We start from the raw sequence: 23,760 nt of genomic DNA on the forward strand, positions 1-23,760 counted from the left end.
TTACTATTATTATAGTAAGATAATGATTTTTTAATGTTGGGTGTGTTTTTGTTTCAGGAATACATCTTAGTTTTTGTTTAACTGTAGCCCTTTTGCAACATAGTGATAAAATTGATAATATCTTTATGATTTATTATGTTACCTTTTTGCTGTTGAAATCTTAAGTTATAATAAAGATGGTTTTTAGATATAGCAAAACTATTGTGGCTTAATTATTGTATGTAATTTTTATTCTGAACTGTTAGACTTTTAGAAAAGTTTCAAGAATAGTACAAAGAACTCAACAAAGAATTATTTATGCACATTCCCCAATTGTTAATATTTTACCACGTTTGCTACATAATTTTCTTCCCTCTTCCCTTTCTTCCTTCGTCTATCTATTCTTCCCTTTTCCCTCCCCAATATAATTTTTTTTTTGTTGAGAGTGTTATTCTGTTGCCCAACCTGGAGTGCAGTGGTACGATCTCAGCTTACTACAACCTCTGTCTCCTGGGTTCAAGCAATTCTCCCCCCTCAGCCTCCCATGTAGCTGGGATTACAGGTGCCTACCACCATGCCCGGCTAATTTTTGTATTTTTAGTAGATACGAGGTTTCACCGTGTTGGCCAGGATGGTCTTGATCTCCTGACCTTGCGATCTGCCCGCCTCTGCCTCCTGAAGTGCTGGGATTACAGGCGTGAGCCACCGTGCCAGGCCAGAAAGGAGGACATTTTCTTATGTAATGGCGTTACAGTTATGAAAATGATTAAATCGATTGTATTATCAGTTGCCCCAGTTATTGTTCTTTATATCATAAATAAATGAGAGAACAAATTACAAGTAAGAATAGAATTTGGTCCAGTTTCCAATTCAGGATCATGCATGGCACTTTGTTCTTACGGCTTTTTAATCTCCTTTAACCTATTATATTTGTTAATATTTTCTCAAGAACAAATTACTCCAAGCAAATTTTTGATTTTTGAAGGGGCAGATTACTTTGAGAATGTCCCTCAATTTGAGTTTGTCTGATGTTTCTTTGATTGGGTGAGAATTTTGGGGGTTAACATTAGAGATTAATAATTGTGCAAAACATTTTTTCCTCAGCATTATTTTACCAAGCAAAAAGTTTAAAAGTGTTCCAAAATGTGTTTGGCATCTACCATTCGAATTAGAAAACAGCATAATAAAGCCAGATATGACTTTGAACTTTACTAATAAGAATAATGAACTTTATAATATCAGTACAAATAACATACAGAAATGTTCATCTCACATATGGGATAAATTAAAATGGGGAACTTAAGGAAATTTTGAAGTTTGATTGGAGGGTAATTCTTTTATTAAGAGGTTTATCATGGTTCTTAAATTTAAGAAGAATTTAAGAAAATTTAAGAACCATGATAATTTCTCCATTTAAAAAATCCTTCTCTTAAAAATATAAATGGTTGTTCATATTGTCTCAGATACCTACCTGCATATTATGTAATCTCTGTTTGTTGAATAAGTATATTCTCTCTTTCATGTCTATGAAAAGTTCTGTTGTGCATGACGCTGTGATGGTCTGCTGTCATGGCATGGTTGTTTTTTAGAACTGTCCTAAGGTGCTCATTCATAGCCCATTTTTGTCCCCAGCAGCAGCCCCTGCCCATCATATACAGGTGCTCCTCAATTTATGATGGGGTTACTTCCCCATAAGTTTGTCAGTAAATCCACTGTATGTTGAAAATATTGTTACGGTGAAAATGCGTTTATACACCTAACCTACGACGCTGTAACCCAGCCTAGCCTACCTCATGTGCTCAGAACGTTTACCTTAGCCTTCAGTTGGGCAAAATAATTAAGACAAAGTTATTTTACAGTAAAGTGTTGAATATCTTATCTAATTTGTGCGATGCTATACTGAGACTGAGCAATAGAATGGTTTCATGGGCACCATCAAAAGTTGAAAAATCATTATGTTGAAACATTGTAAGTTGTGGACCATCTGTATAACCCTCTACCAATTTCACCTCCTCCATGCAGTGTTTTTTTTGAGGAAGCAGAATTAAAGAAATGATATGAAATGGAATTTTTTGTATTGTAAAAATAATGCATATCAACTGTAGAAAATTCAGTCACATGTAGAAGAAAATTAAAATCACTTGTAATTCTGTGACTTATCGTCATTTTGATGTATTTTTTTTAATATACATATTTCTGTCTGTGAGCCTAGCCAAAGATAATGTATTTTTTTAAATGATTTTCTTGGTCTGGTGTGGTGGCTCATGTCTGTCATCCCAGACTTTGGGAGGCCAAGACGGGTGGGTCACCTGAGGTCAGGAGTTTGAGACTAGCCTAACCAACATGGCAAAACCCTGTTTCTACTAAAAATACAAAAATTAGCCAGGCGTAGTGACATACGTCTTTAGTGCCAGCTGCTTCAGAGACTGAGGCAGGACAATTGCTTGAACCCGGAAAGCAAGATTGCAGTGAGTTGAGATCATACCACTGCACTTCAGCCTGGGCAAAAGAGCGAGACTCCATCTCAGAAAAAATAATAAAAAGATGTTCTTGTCTATCTATTTAATATGTATCATGTCCCAGCCACATATCCTATTATTGTTAATAAATGTCATGCCCCAGGCACGAGTGAAGACTGACATAAATTCCTACCTTCTGAAGCTTCTAGTGATCTTTGAAGGCAGACATTAATTCATAAAATATGTTGTGGAGGTTTTGATTGGCATACTGGAAGTTATGAAAGCCCAAAGGGTAAAACTCAATTTCTTAGTCACAAATACTTTCTTGTCTTACATAATATTTTGATAAGATACTTTGTTAGCTGAATGGCATCCCCATTGTGTAGCTATATCTTAATTTTCCTAACTTACTGTCATACACGTCAATTTTTAGCTATCGTAATTAAAACAATACCCTCACAGTTAAATCTTTGTACATGATCACAACTATTTTTGTAGGCCATATTACCAAAAGTAATATTTCTAGCTTAAGAAAAAGGCAAACTGTAGAAGGTTTAGGTAAGCATTGCCAAGTTGGTTTCCATAAATATTGTACCATTTTTTACATTCACCAGCAGTGCAAGAACATGCCCATTTCACCACACCTTCCACAGTATTAAATATCATTACTTTTATTTTTTTAATGTTCTATGGCATAGCAATATTTGTTGGATATCATTAAAGAAAATGTGTGGAGCAATTTGATACCTTTGATTGATTTGCAAGTAAGATTGAACCTTGTAGTTGGAGGTTTATTTATTGGTTCTCTCATCTTTCTTTAGTGAATGGCTTGTTTATATCCCTTTCCTGTTTAATGTAGACTGCTTATCTTTTTGTTATTAATTTACTAGGGATTTGTGCATTAAAGATAATAACTCAGCTGGGCATAGTGGCTCTTGCCTGTAATCCCAGCACATTGGGACGCTGAGGTGGGGGGATTGCTTGAGCCCAGGAATTTGAGACCAGCATGGGCAACATAGCAAGACCCTGTCTCTACAAAAAAAAGAAAATGTTAGTCAGTCTTGGTGGTGTGCCCTGGGATCCCAGCTACTTGGGAGGCTGAGGGCAGGAGAATCACTTGAGTCCAGGAATTCAAGGTTATGGGGAGCTATGATCACACCGCTGCACTCCAGCCTGGACAACAGAGCAAGACCCTGTCTAAAAAAAAAGATAATTCTGTAGATAAGGGCAGATCTTGAGAGAGAGAAATTAATGATTTATAGTGGAGTGATAAAACTTTTGCTGAGTCACATATTTTGTTACAAAGTCGAAAATTGACTATTGAGCTCACTCCTATAATTTTATGGTCTTCTATCATTTGTGCACAGACCATGTTTCTCTTGCCTCTCTTCACAATATTTTATACATTCTCATCCAAATTTTCATTTGTTGCGGCTCAGAGATTACCCTTCCCATGATTGTTTTTCTGCTGCTTAACACAATCAACTCTTATTTCCTTTTTGATAGATAACACCTGTGCTGCAGATTAACTGTGGAATTGGGCCTATAGGCCAGCTCTATTCTCAGTTTTTTGGACTGGGGAAGAAGGAAAAGGGGGCCATGGTGGTGCCCACTTGTGACTCTTTCTCTGTCTCACTACAGATAGAAATGTACATCTTTTCTGCTGTTCTCAGGAGGGTGGGATACTAAGTAGCTTTCACAATACCCATTCAGCAGGTTGCTTAGCAAAGGTGCCCTTTTGTTCTGGGTATTTAAAGACAACAAATGGTAATGGAGAAATGGGCAAAGGAAGAACTGACAGGCTTTATTGATGAAAACAATCACTGAGGTATACACACATGTATGTGCATGAGAAAGGTGTTCTTGAGTGACATGACTGTGAACAGATGACATGAGGAGCCAGTTAAAGAAAATATTTTTTACATTTCTGTAGAAAGATCTTAATTCAAGAAACAGTTGATAAGGTGCAGAATCTGGGTGGAATAACAAGGTGATAGAAAGTTTCTGCTTTACATCAGAATATGGAGATTCCTATACTATCTGACTTTATGAACGTTCTCAGTAATACAGCATTTCAAATGATTTTTGAAGAGCAAAATTTTTTAAAAACACTTTTCTGCCAGAGAACTAAGTTCTAAAAGCTGGCATTAATTTCTGTCTATGTCAAAAGCCAAATCGATTAATAATGGAATATCACATGAAACATACAATGTTTCACGTCAATGTTCTTAATGATAATAATAACTTAAGGCTTGATAAGAAAGCTGAAAAAGATTATTCCCATTCTGCAGTTGTTACAATAAATGAAACTATCCCCTGGAGAATATGCTCTTTTTTAAAACAGGTTCAGAGATCGGCAGTCAGAAAATATTCCAAATTGATTAAAATTTTTCATTATATATGCAGCCAGCTCCTTATCCTGATCTTTCAAGTAGGAAAAATATGAGAATTGTAAGCCTTGGTAAAATGTTATGGAAATGTAAAACTCAGTAAACACTAAAAAAGCAACTGAAGATTCAAATCAGAAAGTAACAATTAAGAACCTTCCAGAGTTGAAGCAAGTAAGCATAGTGAATGATGAGACTTAAATGTGTCCATAGAAAGACTATTCTTGTTTTCCATTTTTTCAAATGTAGTTTTTCCAGGCAGTATTGATTGACAGAGTAATTTTTTATTTCAATGACCTCCAGATTTAAAGGCAAGGGGAAACTATGATGTATATTGATGCTGTTTTGTATTTTAAACATCAAAATTTACCATACTTTATATTTCTGTAACCGATTTTATATTGAGGTAGTGCAGTTCATTTACACATAGTCATTTTTAGTACTCTGTTAATGTTTCAAGGGGCTGGGCACGTAAGCCCAACACTTTGGGAGGCCAAAGCGGGCAGATCGCTTGAGCCCAGGAGTCTGAAACCAGCCTGGCCAACATGGTGAAACCCCATCTCTAAAGAAATACAAAAATTCGCCCTGTTTGATGGCATGCACCTGTAGTCCCAGCTACTCTAGAGGCTGCAGTGGGAGGATCACCTTAGCCTGGGGAGGTTAAAGGTATAGAGAGTGTTGATTGACCACTGCATTCCAGCCTGGGTGACAGAGGGAGACCTCAAAAAACAAAAACACTTGTTTTGAGCCACATGGACCAAAATAAAAAGTGTGTTGAATATTCATGTTTATAGAGCAAAGCATGTATATAAAATATTTTGTATCAAAGTGTTGATATATTTGATCTTTTTTTGCTCACAATATATTGTTTTATTTGAGCTATAATTGTTCTCTGGGAATATTTTAAATCTAGTTTTTATAATGAGCAGGCTTAAGGCTTTCTTTGGCCTTTGATCGTAAAATGTACTTACTTTGCATAGTTAACATGGCTATTATCCTGTATTTTTTCAGGTTCTTATTTTGAGTTCTTCATTATATAAGTTTTAATTTTTTTTAACCCATTAGCAAGTTTATTGTAATTGAAGTGTTACTTGTCTTTTAAAAACTATGAGGCCAGCCTTTGAGATAGCACAAAGATGTCCTACCATAAAATGTTAACTTTACATATTTGTAAATTAGAAACATCACTTTACATATCACATTACTATGGGTCTAACGATTTATAAATAGCATTTTGCTTATTTTATGATGATCTAAAAAATTCACTTACAGATGAATAGTGTACTCTCAAAATGTATTTTATCTAATTGAGACATCTGAGATTGCATGTTTATGCCCCAGATTCCTTGCATTCCAAATTTCCTTGAATTCCAAATTCCTTGGGTTGATTTTTATTCTTATTAGGACCTTTCAAAAATTTGGTAGGATGCAGTCACCTACTTTTTTCGTGTTATTGAACATTCTGTAAAAGCACGATCTGTTTAAAGTATATATTCCTACATATCTGTGTACCATTATATTTCTTATTCTTTAATTATAATTTGATAAGTCAAGCTTGAGTGATTAAACAGATGCTAGATAAATATTTCAAAAGTGGGAAAAGAGGAGGAGAAATAGGTTTTAGAACTAGATGTACCATTCAGTTTTTACTTGAAGAGCCTGTGCCACATGTCTGTTATGTGGTTGGAGCAAGAATTTGTGCTTAAACAAGCATCCTGGCCTTACTGATTTGGACATGACCAGTATAGAGATGGTGGAAATCTTGGCCATGAGTGGGATTGCTGAGGAGGAGGACCTCAGAAGGCTGAGTGCTTCCTCTTCAGGAGTGTAGCCTTTCTTAATGATAGACTGTCATCTTAATGCAGTTTATTCAGTTATACATTAAGCTTTCATTTCTTCCTCTGTTTTAAGGGAGGTGAACAAGAATTCGTATATCCTAAATGTTTTTTATTTTAAAAGTCTTCCTTGTCTTCTGTACTTGGTGACTATGAAATTAAATCTGATATATAACTAATTAAACAAGATTACCTGAATAATATTTGCCAGCTCTATTATGTATGCTACAATGTTGTGGAAAAGTTTTCTGTGATGTTTTATATCTCTACTTGATCTCACAGATGTTGACGTTGCAATTATTTAGGGGCTGTCTGAACCAAGATACCGTTTTCTGCTGATTTTGTATGATCAGGATTTGGCATTTTTTTGTGAATAAACACCATTAGTGAACATTAAATGTATTGATAACTTCAGAGTTTCCTTATAAAAGGGAGAGAAATGAATTATATTTATTTATTTTTAATCCTGTTGTTACTGTTTTTCTTGTCGTTTAGAGTATATAATGAGACCAAAAAAATCCCAAACTCTAGAACTCTACTAGTCTTTAGTCCTTCCACTACATTTTCCCCGTAACTTTCTCAAATCTGATTTAGGTTTGGTTCAATATTGAATAACTGCTACATACAAATATTAACAGCTGGTTCCAGAAATCTTCTGGAGTGGGTGCAGATGTACTGTTTTCATGGATCTTGCTGTGGAAACTTGGTGGAAATATTTTGCCTCTTAAGGAACTGCTCATTAGCAGTCTTTAAAAATAACTTTGAGAAAGAAACATTGGAATATAATGTGCTGTGCAATTTTGTTCCCTATTAGAAAGCAGAAGATGAGGATATTGTTCTCACACCTGATGGCACCAGAGAATTTCTGACGTTTGAAGTCCCACTTAATGATTCGGGATCTGCTGGCCTTGGTGTCAGTGTCAAAGGTAACCGGTCAAAAGAGAACCACGCAGATTTGGGAATCTTTGTCAAGTCCATTATTAATGGAGGAGCAGCATCTAAAGTGAGTGTCAACTTTACCATGCGTATGCCTTTTAATTTCAACGTTGTTCCTATTTTGAAAACATATTCCTATTGAAACTTTTAATTTCAACCCTGTTCCTATTTTGAAAACATATGCAGTTAACAAAAGTTTTCTCATTTCTTCATGGTACCCACATTCACAATCAAACAACTAGGAGATGTCTCAGTGATGTGTCATGTAGGGATGGAGTCCATAACTTCAACTCTTCATTTTTTCTCTCACAGAACATGTAACCCATAGACATGCTAGTTAAATGAAGTTAATCTATGCAAAGACTTGGCATAGGTCCTGACACAGAATGGGCGTATAGTAGACATTAATCTTTTCCCTCCCCTCCCTTGTTTGTGGGTCACTTACTCTATTTCTCAGCCTAGAGAAAATTTCCTGGCCATTTGTTAAGGGGACAGTTCTCTGCAACTGTCTAATAGCCTTGAGCTTTTACATGTCTTGGTTTCTAAATAACCTCTATGGGTGTTTCTGGAAGCAAGAAAGTAATCACTTTGTGTCCTTTGAATTAGTATGCTATTTTGGTAAACAGATTATGATAATGACTTGATTTACAAATGTATAAATGATTGAAATAGACACAGGCTACAATAGCTGCTTAGACGTTATTATGCCAGTGTTCAATTGGGCATAATCCATTAGGATTAAAGCTCTCCACTTTTTTTTTTTGCTTTGTTTTTTATTTTATTTATTAACTAAAGGAAAAGCTACTTCTTTTATAGCAGTCTATTTAATAGCACTTATTTTTACCTGTTTTCTTCCCAGGATGGAAGGCTTCGGGTGAATGATCAACTGATAGCAGTAAATGGAGAATCCCTGTTGGGCAAGACAAACCAAGATGCCATGGAAACCCTAAGAAGGTCTATGTCTACTGAAGGCAATAAACGAGGAATGATCCAGCTTATTGTTGCAAGGAGAATAAGCAAGTGCAGTGAGGTAAAAATTGCAAAAAAGTACTAGCATCTGAGATTGTAATAAAACTACATTTCTGTCCTAATTTTGGACAAAGGGTGTTAGGTTCCAGGACCTTACCTCAAAAGACCATAAATTATCTTTGCTTGTTGTGGTTTTATTATTTTGTAGGTGGATTGTGATTTGTGTTCTTAATTCTTGTGATCAACATATTCCTAAGCGGATATTAATACTCCTCTTGCCAACTCAGCAGGAAACACTGGGATCTCAAAAGCCCCTTTAGCTGAATTTTTTCTTGAAAATCAGGGTCACATCTTCCTTCTCAGAGCCAACAGTTTCTCTTCTAGTTGGCAGAATTATACCTGGGAGGTGAATCATGCAGAGAAACAGTTGCTTATTCTTTGTTTATCTAAAATGGGATGCCTCTTACAAAGTCCCTAGTAGGAAACAGTCTTTCTTTCTCCCATCCTTTCTTTTTTTTTTTTTTTAAGACAGGATCTCACTGTGTTGACCACGCTGCAGTTCAGTTGTGGTCACAGCTCAATGCAGCCTCCATCTTCTGGGCTCAAGTGATCCTCCTGCCTCAGTCTGCAAAGTCCTGGGATTACAGGCATGCGCCATAGCACGTGGCCCATAGTCTGGCTTTCTTAGATGATGGTGTTCTCTTGTGAGATTATCAATAGCGTATACCTCCCTCTCTTTCTTCAGTCCCCATTTTCTCTTTCTCTATGGGATTGAGTCTCTTCTCTTTGAATGCCTCCTTTTTCAGTGATCTGTATTGCATTATACTCTGCTTGTTCTAAATGTATGTTGCAGTTTGGAATTAGGAGTGAGGAGAACACAGAGCATCCTCTCTTGAAGGATAGGATCATCTATTTTCCCAAATATGGAAAAACATATTTGTTGTATAATAGGACATTTGAAAGTTAAAAATAAATTATATGTAGACTTGATAATATTGGAGCTTGAAAAAAGCTAAATTTCATGGATCCATTATAAATTATGTGCCATCTGTAGAAAATAGGTCAGACTAGCCCGTGTGCAAAATGAGCTGTTGAAAATGTGGAGTTTTTCTTAAATCAGTGTTCAGATTCCCACAGTTTAAGATCAACTAAGATAAAATGATTAGCAAATAATACAAACGGAAAATGATACCTAAATTTTTTAAGTGATTTTCTTAATTTTTAAACTTCTGTTTAATAAACATATAAAGCAAACTTTTCAGGTTGCAGTGACCACTCATCTGAACCTATGATACAAGCATATTTTACAAAGAAAATATACTCTTGAGCTCAGCTGGTAGTCAATATAGAGGTGACATATTCTGAAAGATCACTGACCACTGAATTATTTTGTTATTTGTATTTGCCAAATGTAGAATGAGTTAACAGTAATCAACAAATTAATTTCCATATCAAGAGAACAACGTAACCTTAACTAAAAAATCTCAGAATGGAGAAGAGTGGGACATAAAAACATTCATTTGTGTAAGATAAATATAAAAGCTAATCCCTCACAGTAGGATACTGGACTGATATTTTCCTCTCTTCCCTCCCTCCTGGACTAATGGAATAATAGTTTTTACTCATTGCAAAATCATTAGCTGATCCTTTAACTCAAGTCCCACAAAGCACTATGTGAAAACGTCTCAACTTCAGTTTACAAAACATATCATTCTCTATTACGCCTTTTTCTTTTGGCCGCCTGAATACTTTCCCATTCCACAGGACAGTTTTCATTCCATAGATACTTACTGAGCATCTTATGTATATCCGAAAATGTGTTAGATCCTAGGGACATAGCAGTGAATAAGACAGATGGCATGCATTCTACTGGACGACATATCACCTTCGTCTTTTAGAGACCAACTAAAATTTTTAACACCTTCTCAACGTTTTCCTTCACAGAAAACATTAAATGCTGTAGGAGGACTTAAAATGCAGAAATGGACTGAAGATCAGTGTCCTACTTTTATCTGATTCAGATTATCCCTGTTGTTCCCCCCAAACAGTGACAAAGTAAACCTGTACCAGCCTGAAAATGTTTTGATAAAAGCACTGATTTTATTCCCTCTTGTCCTGTAAGAGACATGAAATTGGAATCCCCCTGAAATATCTCTGTGTCTTATTCACTTCTCCATATTAGTTTGTGTGAATGAATATGATTTAAGTAAGGAAACAGCTGCAATAGACAGTAATAGACTTTAATATTCAATATCCCTTTTGGTATCATTTTCATACATTGCTGGTTATTACTATTTCTTAGGACAGCATAAGCTTATAAAGCAATTATATAAAAAAAAATCTTATGAGTACTGTGCTATCTTTGTAATACTAGCAAGAAGCCTTTTGTACTGATAGGGTTTAACTAAAGAATTACATGAAGACAGAAGATCTCAATTCAGCTTCCCATAAGGCATAAGACAGGATTTTTCTGCTGTTGTACTTATGTATTACCTTTGGAAAACCTTCTCCTTTGGACACTGGGAGGATATGTGTAAATTATTTTACAGTAAATATTGATATAAGCATAGGACATCATGCTGTCCTGAACAAATCTCAAGCCAGAATAATGTGCTGAGTTTTCTTTCTAGGTCTTTTAATCAGCCGTATAGTCCAGTCTTTGCCAATCAGAAAATTGTATTTTGCTATCTCATCTTTAAATCCAAGGTTTGCATATTTAATTTCAAGTTAGGGAAGGTAAGAATGTGTAAAAGAAAATCTTTTGTTCTTTGTCACATTTTTCTTTCTCTTATACATGGAAGTGCTGTGTATTAATATGTCTTCTTTATTTTTCATTTTTGTAGAGACAGGGTCTTGCTATGTTGTCCAGGCTGTTCTCCAGCTCCTGGCCTCAGGCTGCCAAAGTGCCGAGATTTCAGGCATGAGCCACCTCACCTGGTCCAGTATGTTTTCTTTGAATTTATTTGTCAGCTCCCTTCACTAGTTATTATGTTAAAGCTCTGTATTTCCCTAACATTAGTCCTGACAAGACACATTGGAGACATTCTCTGGGAGCTATTTCTTAGCCTGTTTTGCTTGGCCTTTCAGGAATCTGCAGGCACTATCTCATTCTCAAAGTGTCTCCTATCTACTGCCTCTAGTTTTCTGCTACCATACTCTGGGTCTTCTCTAAAGTTTCCTCTTTTCTGCCAGTTCTTTCATTGTTCCTGTCTCTCAAAGTTCCTTGGGGTCTGTTGTCTGTTTTGTTGGTTGTGTGTTTTTTTTATTTTTTGAGACGGAGTCTCGCTCTGTCGCCCAGGCTGGAGTGCAGTGGCGTGATCTCGGCTCACTACAACCTCTGCCTCCCGGGTTCAAGCGATTCTCCAGCTTCAGCCTCCTGAGTAGCTGGGATTACAGTCGTGCACCATACCCAGCTAATTTTTTGTGTTTTTAGTAGAGATGGGGTTCCACCATGTTGGTCAGGCTGGTCTCAAACTCCTGACCTCGTGATCTGCCCACCTCGGCCTCCCAAAGTGCTGGGATTACAGGCGTGAGTCACTGCACCCTTCCAGGTCTCTTTGTTTTTAACTCTGCTCATACTCCCTAGCTGATCTCCACTCCCTGGTCCTCTGAAACCACTTGTTAGGATGAATACCATCATCCTCTTTCTAGCTCACAACTCCACTCTGGCACCAGATCCCTCTGTCTACCTGCCTAGGGAAATATTTCCTGCTATGTCTTATGGGCACCTAATTCACAAGGGACCACATTCTTTCTGTTGTAGAAGGCAGAGATCTGGGGTCACCCAAATGACCCTCTCAATGCTGTCATTATGCCTGTTGCCTGTTGCCTCTACCTCTAGAATTTCCCTCTATTCTTTTTTGGAGACAGTCTCACTGTCTCGCTCTGTCGCCTAGGCTAGAGTGCAGTGGTGCAGTCTCAGCTCACTGTAGCCTCAACTTCCCATGCTCCAGCAATGCAGCCACCTGTCTCCCTAGTAGCTGGGACCACAGGCATGCACCACCGCACTCAACTAATTTTTTCTTTAAAGACGGGATCTCACTATGTTGCCCAGGATGATTTTCAACTCCTGGGCTCAAGTAATCCTTTGGCCTCAGCTTCCCAAAGTGCTGAAATTACATCTGTGAGCCACTGCGCCTGGCCTAAAATCTCTCTTCCCTCAGCTGCTCCCCTCTCTCCCCTCTGCCACTGCCTGAGTTCCGACCTCATCCTCTCACCAGGCTCACTGCTGCAGCTCCCTGAGGGGTTTCTCTGCAATCAGGCTTTCTCCCTCATTCCATTCTCTGCACTGCAGTCAGGCAAATTTTTCTACAAAACACATTGATCATGTCAGTCCCTGCTGAAACCCCTTCGGGAGCTTTCCACGTCTCCAGGATCAACCAGTCTCCATTGTGGGGCCCACTGGGACATGCCTGATTGTCATCGGTGCCCTACAGCCCCTGCAGCACCTCTGCTCCAGCTACTCAGTGTTTCTGGTAATTTCTCAGACATGGGATGCTCTTTCACACCTCTAGGTCTTCCACTTGCGTCCATCTGCCCCTCATCCTAGCAAAGACTTACACACAGTCTTTCGTTTTCCATTTTCTCTTCCAAAATATTTTCATAGCCCCATATACTCCCCTCCACCCAGCAGCTGTCACACTATTGTGGTTTCCTCTTTGATTTTCTTTTGCTGGAATTGTGGATTCTGAGACTGCCAGGACTTGATCCATCTACCACTTTCCTATGTATCCATTGCTGGTATCCAACCCAGGCCTGACCCATCAGCACAGGCTGAATGATGAAGAGCAACCCTGGAGAGTCTGGCTTTTTAAAATTTTTTTTTTTTTTGAGACAGAATCTCGCTCTGTCACCCAGGCTGGAGTGCAGTGGCGCCATCTTGGCTCACCACAAGCTCTGCCTCCCGGGTTCACACCATTCTCCTGCCTTAGCCTCCCAAGCAGCTGGGACTATAGGCACCCACCACCATCTGGCATTTTTTTTTTTTTAAAGAAAAAGAGGTCTTGTTAGTGTTAGAAACTGAAATTCCAAAGTCACCCTCAGATAAGGCAAACAAGATGAATTTGGGGGCAGTAATTCTTATTTCCTTTGCTTTCTTTCTTTCCATAGATCTAATAGTCTCACCTAGCTACACTTAAAAACATTGTATAAGCAATCATTGTTTGTTTTCTTTTCCTTTCTTCAAAGAAAAGAGATGGCTTCCCACTGTTTAGAGCCCTTAAAGGAATGGTTTCATTTTTTTAGAGAAAAACTGAGTCCCCTGGCATTCTTTTTCCATTGTTTCAGTTTTGGAAATAATACAAAGCCAAGAAGAGAAAAATTGTTTTTCACTTACTCCAAAGGACACATTTGTTGAAGACTTTTAAACAAGACTGGAGGGAATGGAAGGAAATACCAGGCATCATTCCTTGAGTGTTGAAAATAGCCTCCATATGAGAATTATGCTGATTTTTAAATATTTTAAGGAAATTAATATTTGTAGAAATTACTGTAATTTAACATAGCTTCCAGGTATTTTATTATATCCATGTTAGAAGTGATTTTATATAAAGCTTTTTCTTAGTGCCAGTAGAGAATATCGCCAGGTGAGCTTTCTGTCTTAGACCTCATATTAGGGGTTTTAGTCATCAAGGACTTCTTTAAAATGAATTCTTTCTCTAGGCTTAATCCTCTTAGAATGGGAAAGGTATGTTAGAATAGGAAAGGGGCCAAAGGTATCATTTATGGATCTCTTCATTTTCTGTATTAAGAAATAAATGCAAAGAGGTCAAATGATTTGCTTTAATGGCTGCAAGGCCAACATAGGTGGCAAAGTAATTTAGAAGGAAAATGTCTGTTTCTCTTATACAAGTGAGTGGATCTAATTGAATGTGATTGTGTTGTTCAGGCGCTTTATATCCCAGTTGCATTGGGAAGTAGTGTACAATAAAAGCACAGGCTTTTTACAATCTGATGTAATCAGTGAAATTCTGGTTCTGCCATGTGCTGACTTGAGGAGCTCACCTCACATTTCTGATTCTTGCCATTGTCCTCATGGGGATGTGAAGGAAAATAAATGTGGTCCTGCTTGAAAAGAGAATGTGAAACTGTACCCTAAATCTTCCTTCACTCTCCTCGAAAACTAAAATCTGTCTTTTCATTAGTTGCTTTATGTTCACCTGTCCTCTGGAAGCTAGTATTTTCCAGAATGTATATTTGTAATCTAGGTTAAATGTCTTTTAATTTCAACATCATGCTATGTCCTCAGTTTTAACAGCCTATTTCCACATAATGTAGTGTGTTTTAAGGAAAATATGACTCACTCACTTTTAGGAATGAATTTATTAATCTATTCTGCTAGTGCCTGCTCTACGCTAGGCATTGGGGATAAAATACAACATGCTAAAAAAACCCTGAAATATTGAATGATATGATCTTGCCAATCACCAGTGAGAATCCAGTTTTAGGTTTGCTGAAGGGGGTTAAGGCCATTCCAATACGAACTTTTCAGTGTTTCTAGTGGAGATGGTGGGATACGTTTTCTTTAGGTGAAAGACACTATTTGACTTGCTGATGCATACTTACAACAAACGGAGATTTTATTAAGCCCCGCAGATAAATTCACACGAATTTTCATTATTCACTTAGCTTATTATTTCCTTTGGGATAGTGACCACAACATGAAATAAAGGCCTGTTCAAAGAGTTAAAAATAAGATTTTTTTTGACCTATGGTAATATATTTCCAAGTTACTGTAGCAAAAAACAATATCACTTTACACTCCTACGAGTGTGGGTTATCTTGCTGCAACCTAGAGCTATTTTTGTTCTTTAATAGGTAGAAAGACTTTCCTTGGGATGGAACTGAGGGGCCAAATAGCCACTGCTACAGGGTACTGTATTTAGTTGGAGTCAAGAAAATTTTTGCATGTTAAACCATAAATAGACAACAAAATGAAAATTGCAGTTGTGCTTACTTTGGTTTCTTCTAATGAAGCTTAATTTTTTTCCCCCCTGAGATGGAGTCTGTCTCTGTTGCCCAGGCTGGAGTGCAGGGGCGCAATCTCGGCTCACTGCAACCTCTGCCTCCTGGGTTCAAGCAATTCTCTGCCTCAGCCTCCCAAGTAGCTGGGATTACGGGTGCCCACTACCACACCCAGCTAATTTTTGTATCTTTAGTAGAGACGGTGTTTCACCGTGTTGGTCAGGCTGATCTTGAACTCCTGACCTCATGATCCACCTGTCTCGGCCTCCCAAAGTGCTGGGATTACAGGCGTGAGCCACTGCAGCCAACTGAAGCTTAATTTTAGTGAGGTTTCAATATAAGGAACCTGCAAGGGCGTGAGCGTAGCCAGGGGAGCAGAGGCCAGCCATTCTCCCAGGACCAGGGGTTGCCTCTCTTCCTCAGTGCCACTGGTGCCCCCTCCAACATTTCCTAAGCTGGTGTTCTTGCAACAGCAAAAAATCACCAAAAGATTTAAAACAAAACTGTAACCCCAATCAGTTTTTTTTAAAAGAAATTAAAAGCTATTGTATCTTCTGTTAAATATTTATGTAGTCAACTATTGATGTCTTCATTTAAATCTGTCTTTTGAGATGCAAATTAAACATGGGTAGAGAGGTAGGGGAGGTGGAGAATCTTTCCCATGAAAATGTTCAAGTGCTTGATTTTTTTTCTGAATAGACGTCTTACTGTTTTTCTTTAGAAAACATGCATGTACTACTTTTTAACGGAATTTTTATTTGGCTTTATAAAATTTTAAAATAGCCTTTTGGGATATTTAGGGATTTCTCAAGAAGTTTTATAAAGGGTTTATCATGTAGAACATTGCAGCATTATACAGTTCAATTAAATACATTTTTCAGGCAAGCTTCAAGATATGTTGTCTGTCTTTTGATAAATTGTTTTAGAGTCTTATGTAGCACGTCTTTAAGTAGGTATACTTTTTAGTGTGTGTGTTCATTGAAAAGCCATACTTGTTTTCAATGGTGTAGGGTATTCGTTTCATTAGCTTTTTTTTTTTTTTTAAAGCTTCTCCAGAGTCTCGTGGAATTTAGGCATTACATTATTTTAGAAACTGTTCTTTTATTTCTTTACATCAGAGACCTTGAATATTTAATATACTTTTCAGTAAAGCTGTCAGTTGTAATCTACAATTTAAAAAAAAAAAACCTAATAAAACAAATCCTCATTTCACAATGTAAACCTTATTGAGTCTAATTCACTAGAGCTGCAAGTTCATTATTCTCCTGCAGTTTGACGCGCCTCCAGTTGGAATTGTGTTGACCCTTCAATGCATTAAATCTCCCCAGTGCTTATCAAACTGGGAGAGATAAGTCTACAATTCGGAACTTCATTAAGTATCTCATTTATATTAAACAGATGATAGCTTCTAACAGAAATAATAATTTGTTCAGCTGAAGGAAGTGCGACAGTTGTGATTTCATGTGTGAGATGAGCGCTTTCTCTCTTGCTGTGCTGTGTGGTGCTGCCCTCCTGCCCACTCCCCGACATTGGCCCTCCCTGACTGGCTAACACCAAAGCATCACATATATCATCCTTGTGGCGAACTTCAGAGCCTGCGTCGTGAGGATTGTAGTTAAATGTACTTTGTTCTTCCTTAAAACAGATTTTTTTGAAGGCCTTACTAACGTGAATTTCTTACTCATATTATTTTTATGTAAAATATGACTTATCAGACACAGCTAACTGTTTAAAGAAATGCCCCATACCATTTTAATTTATTGTCATTGAAATTGACATATATTCATTGCTTATTTATTAGATTGTATATGTTTTTGAAATCCTCTTTGTGTGCTTTATTAGAATATTTGGTCCCGATTTTCATATTGTTCTGCACACTACTAAAGTGATTATTGCAGCTGCTGTCTTAAACATTACAGTAAGATAATACCATGATTATTATTAATTTCTAGCAGGAGGAATTTAAAATCAGTGTGTTGTTCAAGACACCTGAGCTGATAAATAGAGTCTGTAGGTCTTGTAGAGTAGGTAATAATTCCACCAGCACACATGGAAAAATGTGTGCTAATTGTTAGATGTATTTACACACCGTAAGTATAAGATCTGTAGCTAAATTGCAGCTTCCATTCTGATAAAGCACGCCTTTGATAAGAGTAACATCTAGTAAAGAATTCTGAATTACACTGTAACTTAAATTGACTTAAACAGACACTAACAGTCAAGTTCGAAAAATAAACAGCAAGCTCTGATTTTTAAAAAGCCTTAAATATACATATTTTCCCCCCAGTGGTTGAAATCTGACAGAACTTCATGGGAGGCATGGTATAAAGTGGCACAGAAAGGTGGTCATTAGGCAGAGCTGTCATCACAAATTATTTTGGTACAGGGTGAAAAGTTCTAGTTCATTTGGTACCCTGTTGGATAGAGGCCTTGGGCAAGTTGTTACAATTCCCCCATGCTGCTCATGGGCCTCCAGGTACTGATTTTTCTTTGCCCCCACCCCCCTTACTCTGTAGCTAAAGTCACCTGGGAGCCCCCCTGGACCTGAGCTGCCCGTTGAAACAGCGTTGGATGATAGAGAACGAAGAATTTCCCATTCCCTCTACAGTGGGATTGAGGGGCTTGATGAATCGCCTAGCAGAAATGCTGCCCTCAGTAGGATAATGGGTGAGTCAGGTAAAACTCTGTTTATTTTGATGCTTTCATTGGTTTACTGAGAGGTTATTAGTGTAATATTAATGTAAATAAAAATACAATGTTTTCAAGACAAAGGAGAACAGGTTTATTAAAATCATTCAGGAAGTGTTCATGTGAAGAGGTAAATCAACCCATTGATTTAAGTGACTTTTAGATCCTGTAACATGAGGAAAGAACCGAAAAGAAAGGGATCATATGGAAATGTTTTCCAGTGATCAAGATATTCTTTACTTACTTGAAATAATAAGTGAAACTATGTTTAAAAAGAAATAAAAATGTAATGGCTTATGGCAAGAAGGATTCAAAAGTTACATATCATTCACAATGGTACTGCCTGGAGGGGGAGAAAAAATATGTATATATAGATATATGCACACATATGTAAAATATTCACATGTATTTGATTTGTGTTTAATAGGATGTTACTGTATTTTAATTGTATTTTACTTTTCCGAAGCCTTAGTTTTAAAATCCCGAAACTAGTCTTCTGCATCCTTTGTTTGGATTCAGTACCATCCTATCTGCATGGCCCCCAGTGGGTAATGAGGTTATTAGCACTTGCTTTGCAGCAGTTCAGCTTTCTACTAACAGATACAGTTAATAAAGACTTGCTTTGCCACAGGAGTGGTTGGATTTACTGAGTTGCTCATCTTGGGATTAGCTTGTGAGAGTTTTCAAATTTAAAACACAAGAAGTCATTTTGATTAAAGTAACACCTGACATAAAACACTTTTATTACTGGTATATTTTACAAGGCTTTCATTTAAAGTAAAACCCTAAATTTAACTCTATTTCGAGTACATTTAATGCAGATTTGGTATAATTCAAGTTTCCATTATGGAGCCTCATTGAAATAGTAATTTATTCATCAGTGGGTGTTTATGGAAAGTCTGCTATTGGCAAGACATTGTGTATATACTTTTGCTGTAGATACAAAGATGAGTAAGAAGCAATCTCTGCCTTCAAAGAACTTTCTACTGGGCATCATCAAAAACATACATAAACATGTCTAGTAGAATTGTCTGTTTTCTTCCTCTAATCTCTCTAGCTTTCTAATTTAGAAAATTGCTGAATATGTAATTTCTTGTCTTGCTACTTGTGGAACTTAGACAAGCCAGCTTTCTGGTTTTACTTTGTCAACATTTTTCTTTTTACCTGCTTGGCATAAGTGAACATCAGGGAAGAGTGCCACACCTGTTGGGTTGAACACCTGTAGGTGAAAGGCTTTGTACATAGTTTCTCACTTTTAAATCTTTGCTTATTACTTACCACTCTCTTCACTGCTGTTGGTTTTTCCGTACTTTCTTGGCTTTGGTATAAAACTTTATCTTTGTTAAATTATTTTTTTATTGATGAAATTTCAGTCCCCTTTAGAGAGAAAGAGTGTGCATGTGTCCCTAGATAATGTGTGCACACAAAGTGATATGCTGTAATTTCCCCTTTATTATAGGAACATAGGACTTGCCATACTGAATCAGACCATTGGTACACCAGTTCCTGTAACCTGCGTCCTGCCTCCAATCCCTGATGCTTCAGAGGAAGGCGAAAAACTAAAACTAAAACTCAAACCAAAAAAAATCCCTAAATTCAGCTAGTGACCTTTTGAAATGCTGTATATATGAGTTGAAGAGTCATTCATTTTCTTCCTAGTCTGTTGCCCTGATTTGGTTAGCTACAGCTTTATTAGTCTTCTTCGGTTTGCATTATAGTTGACATTGTTTCCTCTTCCTTCTGCTAGATATGTAATGAACTCTTAATACTCCAGATGCTTCCCCGGGGCAGTAACTTCTCTCCCAGTTCTGTGTTTTGTGATGTGTAATCCCTTTTACCACTTTGGGCTGGGGGTGACAAATGCATTACTATTTAAAGGTAGGCTAAGTTGATGTTTTTGTGATTTGAATATTTTCTTAAGATAATTTTTTACAATTTGTACCAGAAACTAGGGATTCTAAATAGTTTTACCCTGACAAGTGTATATGTGTATTTTGATTCATCTTGTGTTTTACAAATCTGAAAATTCCTCACTCTTTGTCAGTCCTTATTCTAATACCATTGGCCATAATAATCAAATGCGATTTGTGATATAGTTACCACTTAAAGTTAGAAATCCTGTTCAAGATGTTACCTTGCAACAGAACGCCCAAACAGGGCATTAGGAGAGGTATGGGGCACAAAATTTAAGAAACTTGACAAATCACAGTTTCTGAACCAAAATTTGGATGTATGTTTTTCTGAGTCATGAATTCCATAGTTCCAAAGACATTAGAACATTGGGTTTCCATTCATCTAAACTAATAACAACAGTATTTATTGAATTGCACATTATCTAGGCGTGTGGAAATTCCTCAGACTGGTTAATGATTGTCTTCTAAATGTTTGGAATCACTCCTATGTAGACATTAGTGGAGGTGAAGGTATTTACTTCATGATCTGCTATGACACAAAAAGAACTTTGTATTGAAATTCTGGCTCATTACCTTAGGGAGTTATTAATTTTGTGTTAACAGGTTGAATTTTCATATGGAATAATCCCCTGTGTAGGACTCTAGGCTGCAGGGAGCTTTGAGGCTTAATGATGCCTTCCTTTGTGAACACATCCGTGGAGAAAGGCTTTTAAAAGCTATACCCCAAAAGGAAGAGCTTCTAGAGTTGGAAGGATGTCAGATGCCATCAGTCACACTTTCCCACTTAACAGAGGAAGGAACTAAGTCCTGATATCCCAGGATGTTTTTTGTTTTACTTGTTTTGGCTATTTCCTTTTCTAAAATAGCCTTCTCTAGGGAATGCTGAGATCTTCATTCTTTATTAGTATCAATTTATAATTATCTACATCTGTAAGCAGATATTCGAAAGTCTCCATATCTTATTCTATCCTGGCACCCACGGTGACTAAAAATATCAAAGACGTTAAATCTTTGAAAACAGGCTTCAAACCACGTACCCCAACCGACTTACCTTGTATGTCGGGGAGTTATGGAGCAAATAAATTAAGTAACTTGACAAAAGCTGCACACTTTCTGTGCTTCTGAACCAAAATTTGGATGCATGCTTTTCTTTATCATGAGTCACACCTGATTAGGATTTCCTTAGCTTTTATTGGGGTCAGCCAGGATTGTAACCAAAGGCAAGATTTCTCTGTCATCTCTTTTGACAGAATTCCCACTATCATGGATTTTCTAATAGTCCTGAACATTTATCAGAAAGTAATCTGTAGTGGGCCTGCCTGCATAGGATTCTTCCTTTGAAAAGCCTTAATTTTTCTAATGGTTGGTCTCTCTTAACTAACAATCAAAAACAGCAACAAGGCAGCTGGGCACAGTGGCTTATGCCTGTAATCCCAAAACTTTGGGAGGCCCAGGCAGGTGGATCACCTGAGGTCAGGAGTTCAAGACTAGCCTGGCCAACATGTGAAACCCTGTCTCTACAAAAAATACAAAAATTAGCCGGATGTGGTGGTACACACCTGTAGTCCCACCTACTGGGGAGGCTGAGGCAGGAGAATCGCTTAAACCCGGGAGGCAGAGTTTGCATTGAGCTGAAATCACACCACAGCACTCCAGCCTGGGCAACAGAGTGAGACTCCATCTCAAAAAAACAAAACCAAACAAAACAAAAAACAGCAACAAGGATGATCAGCATAACTAATTTAACCAGCACATCCATTTCATACAAGACATCACACGTTGTCATTTGTAAGCCTGGGACTTTAACTTTTTCTCAACTTTTTTAGCTGAATAATTTTCTTTTAAAACAAAACTGAAATCTGTTGTATCCATTTTAGAATTTATCTCAGTAGTTTGTATATTCATATATATGTGGTGAGTTTAAGAAAACATTATATTTAGAACATTTTATCTTGTTAGCAATTTGACATAGAAAAATGGAACATTAATGTTTTTATTGTGAGTCATGTCACTGGCACGATTTTCCTCTAGTATCATATGTGGTGTTACCTTCTATGTAAATTTGCCAATGAATAAATGTTTAGTGAACAAACATTTTGTATTTCCTTGTTTCACTCCTCTACAAGATACTGACTAGTTTACTTAGTTTGTAGGTCACTAGTTAACTAGTTGAAGAAAGAGGAAAGTTTACCTATCAAAAATAAATTGAAGCCTTCTCAAGTCATAGAAGGTTTCACATTTATGATGTGCCAACTACTAGCAAACATAATTAAGGGATCATTGTATTGTCTTGGTGGAGCTTAGTAGAATATGTAGTTAAGTTTTTTAGCTGTCCGTTACCCTGGTATAATCTTGGAGCCATAACCCAAAACTATATTCCTGGCAAGCATGTTAAGAAGCAGAAAATAGAAATTTTCAAATCTTGTGAAATGTTAGCCTTTCAAATCATGGGTGAGAAAAAAAAAATGCTAAATTATTTTCTTACTATGAGGAAGATTTCTTGCCATTTATTTATGTATACAATATTGTATCACAACAGTTAAGGTACAATATTTCTTCTCAGAACAACAGATTACAAAAAAAAAATCATATGCACCTTTCAGTGTTCCATATTGCTTATTAGGCCACCTCTCAGAATATATTGTGTAAAACCAGGAGTTTTAGTTTTGTGTTTAAAAATGAATGCACTATGATTATACTGTAATATTTCCTTTCAAAAATTTTACCCGTGTGGGGACTTGGTATTTAATATTGTGACATGCCTCATCAGTGGTGAGTTGTCCATTGGGGTAACTGGTTTTATAATTCTGTATGCTTTGAAGAAAAAAGTATGTCTTGAGAAGGAAACATTTCTTTGGCTAATAGTGCTAGAAAGTCCTATCTTATTGATGAATATTACTTTTGCTGAACAGGTTTCTATCCTAATATTCTAACACTGTATTAGAAATGAATGAGTAATTTGAATTCAGGTAAGGGAAATGGCTAAGTATTACATTTGATTTACATTTTTATCATTAGCATTTATATAAAGCTGTTAATTTTCATAGTTTGTCAAAATGGGTGGATTTGAAATCAAAGTAGAAAGTTTTTCTTGGTAACATGCTGAGAAGAGGTTTCAGTGAACTTACAGTATTACTACAATAGTGAAGTTGATGTTAAATGAGGAATGCAGTTGAAATCTCCAGCAAGTTTACTTTTTGTGAGTTATCCTGAAAAGATGTAGCAGTTTAAATAAATTATGTTCCTTTGCTGAAATGTCTAGAACAATACAATACAGACTTTTAAAAATCCTTCAAGCTTGTGTATGCCATCCCAACATCCTCAGTCATGGCCTGAAAAACCTCTGGCCACTCAGCTCCTAATTTTTTGCATCAAGATCACTCCAGGTGTCTCTCTAGGCTTTGCTTCTGGTGATACTCATCTTCTAAGTGTCACCTGACTGCACCATGGACTTTTCTCCATCATGCATTTAATAATGATATTGCTGATATCTAAAATAAATGTCATCATTTCTTCTGGCAGAAAAGATAATATTGACCATTTAAAACCTAATTCTGATGTTAATTTTGCCAAGATTTCCAGCACTTTCTACCCGCAGTGACCCAGGCAATTACAACACAAGTGAATGGCT

At 37.0% G+C, this 23,760-nt stretch overlaps 1 protein-coding gene across 24 annotated transcripts in view; it reads left to right on the plus strand.

Moving 5' to 3' along the window:
* Nucleotides 1-23,760, plus strand: part of PARD3 (par-3 family cell polarity regulator) — a 724,849-nt gene that overhangs the window by 464,203 nt on the left and 236,886 nt on the right. For 12 of the 24 annotated variants that reach the window (XM_017871440.1, XM_017871462.1, XM_017871451.1 and 9 more), the window contains 3 exons: nucleotides 7,475-7,663; nucleotides 8,456-8,626; nucleotides 18,045-18,204. In XM_017871440.1, the coding sequence (XP_017726929.1) occupies nucleotides 7,475-7,663; nucleotides 8,456-8,626; nucleotides 18,045-18,204 (520 nt within the window). The remainder of the gene's footprint in view (nucleotides 1-7,474; nucleotides 7,664-8,455; nucleotides 8,627-18,044; nucleotides 18,205-23,760) is intronic. The other 12 variants (XM_017871488.1, XM_017871533.1, XM_017871554.1 and 9 more) reach the window with 1 other exon arrangement.

This window comes from Rhinopithecus bieti, unplaced genomic scaffold (genome assembly GCF_001698545.2).
Source record: "Rhinopithecus bieti isolate Rb0 unplaced genomic scaffold, ASM169854v2 scaffold_763, whole genome shotgun sequence".
NCBI lineage: Eukaryota > Metazoa > Chordata > Mammalia > Primates > Cercopithecidae > Rhinopithecus > Rhinopithecus bieti.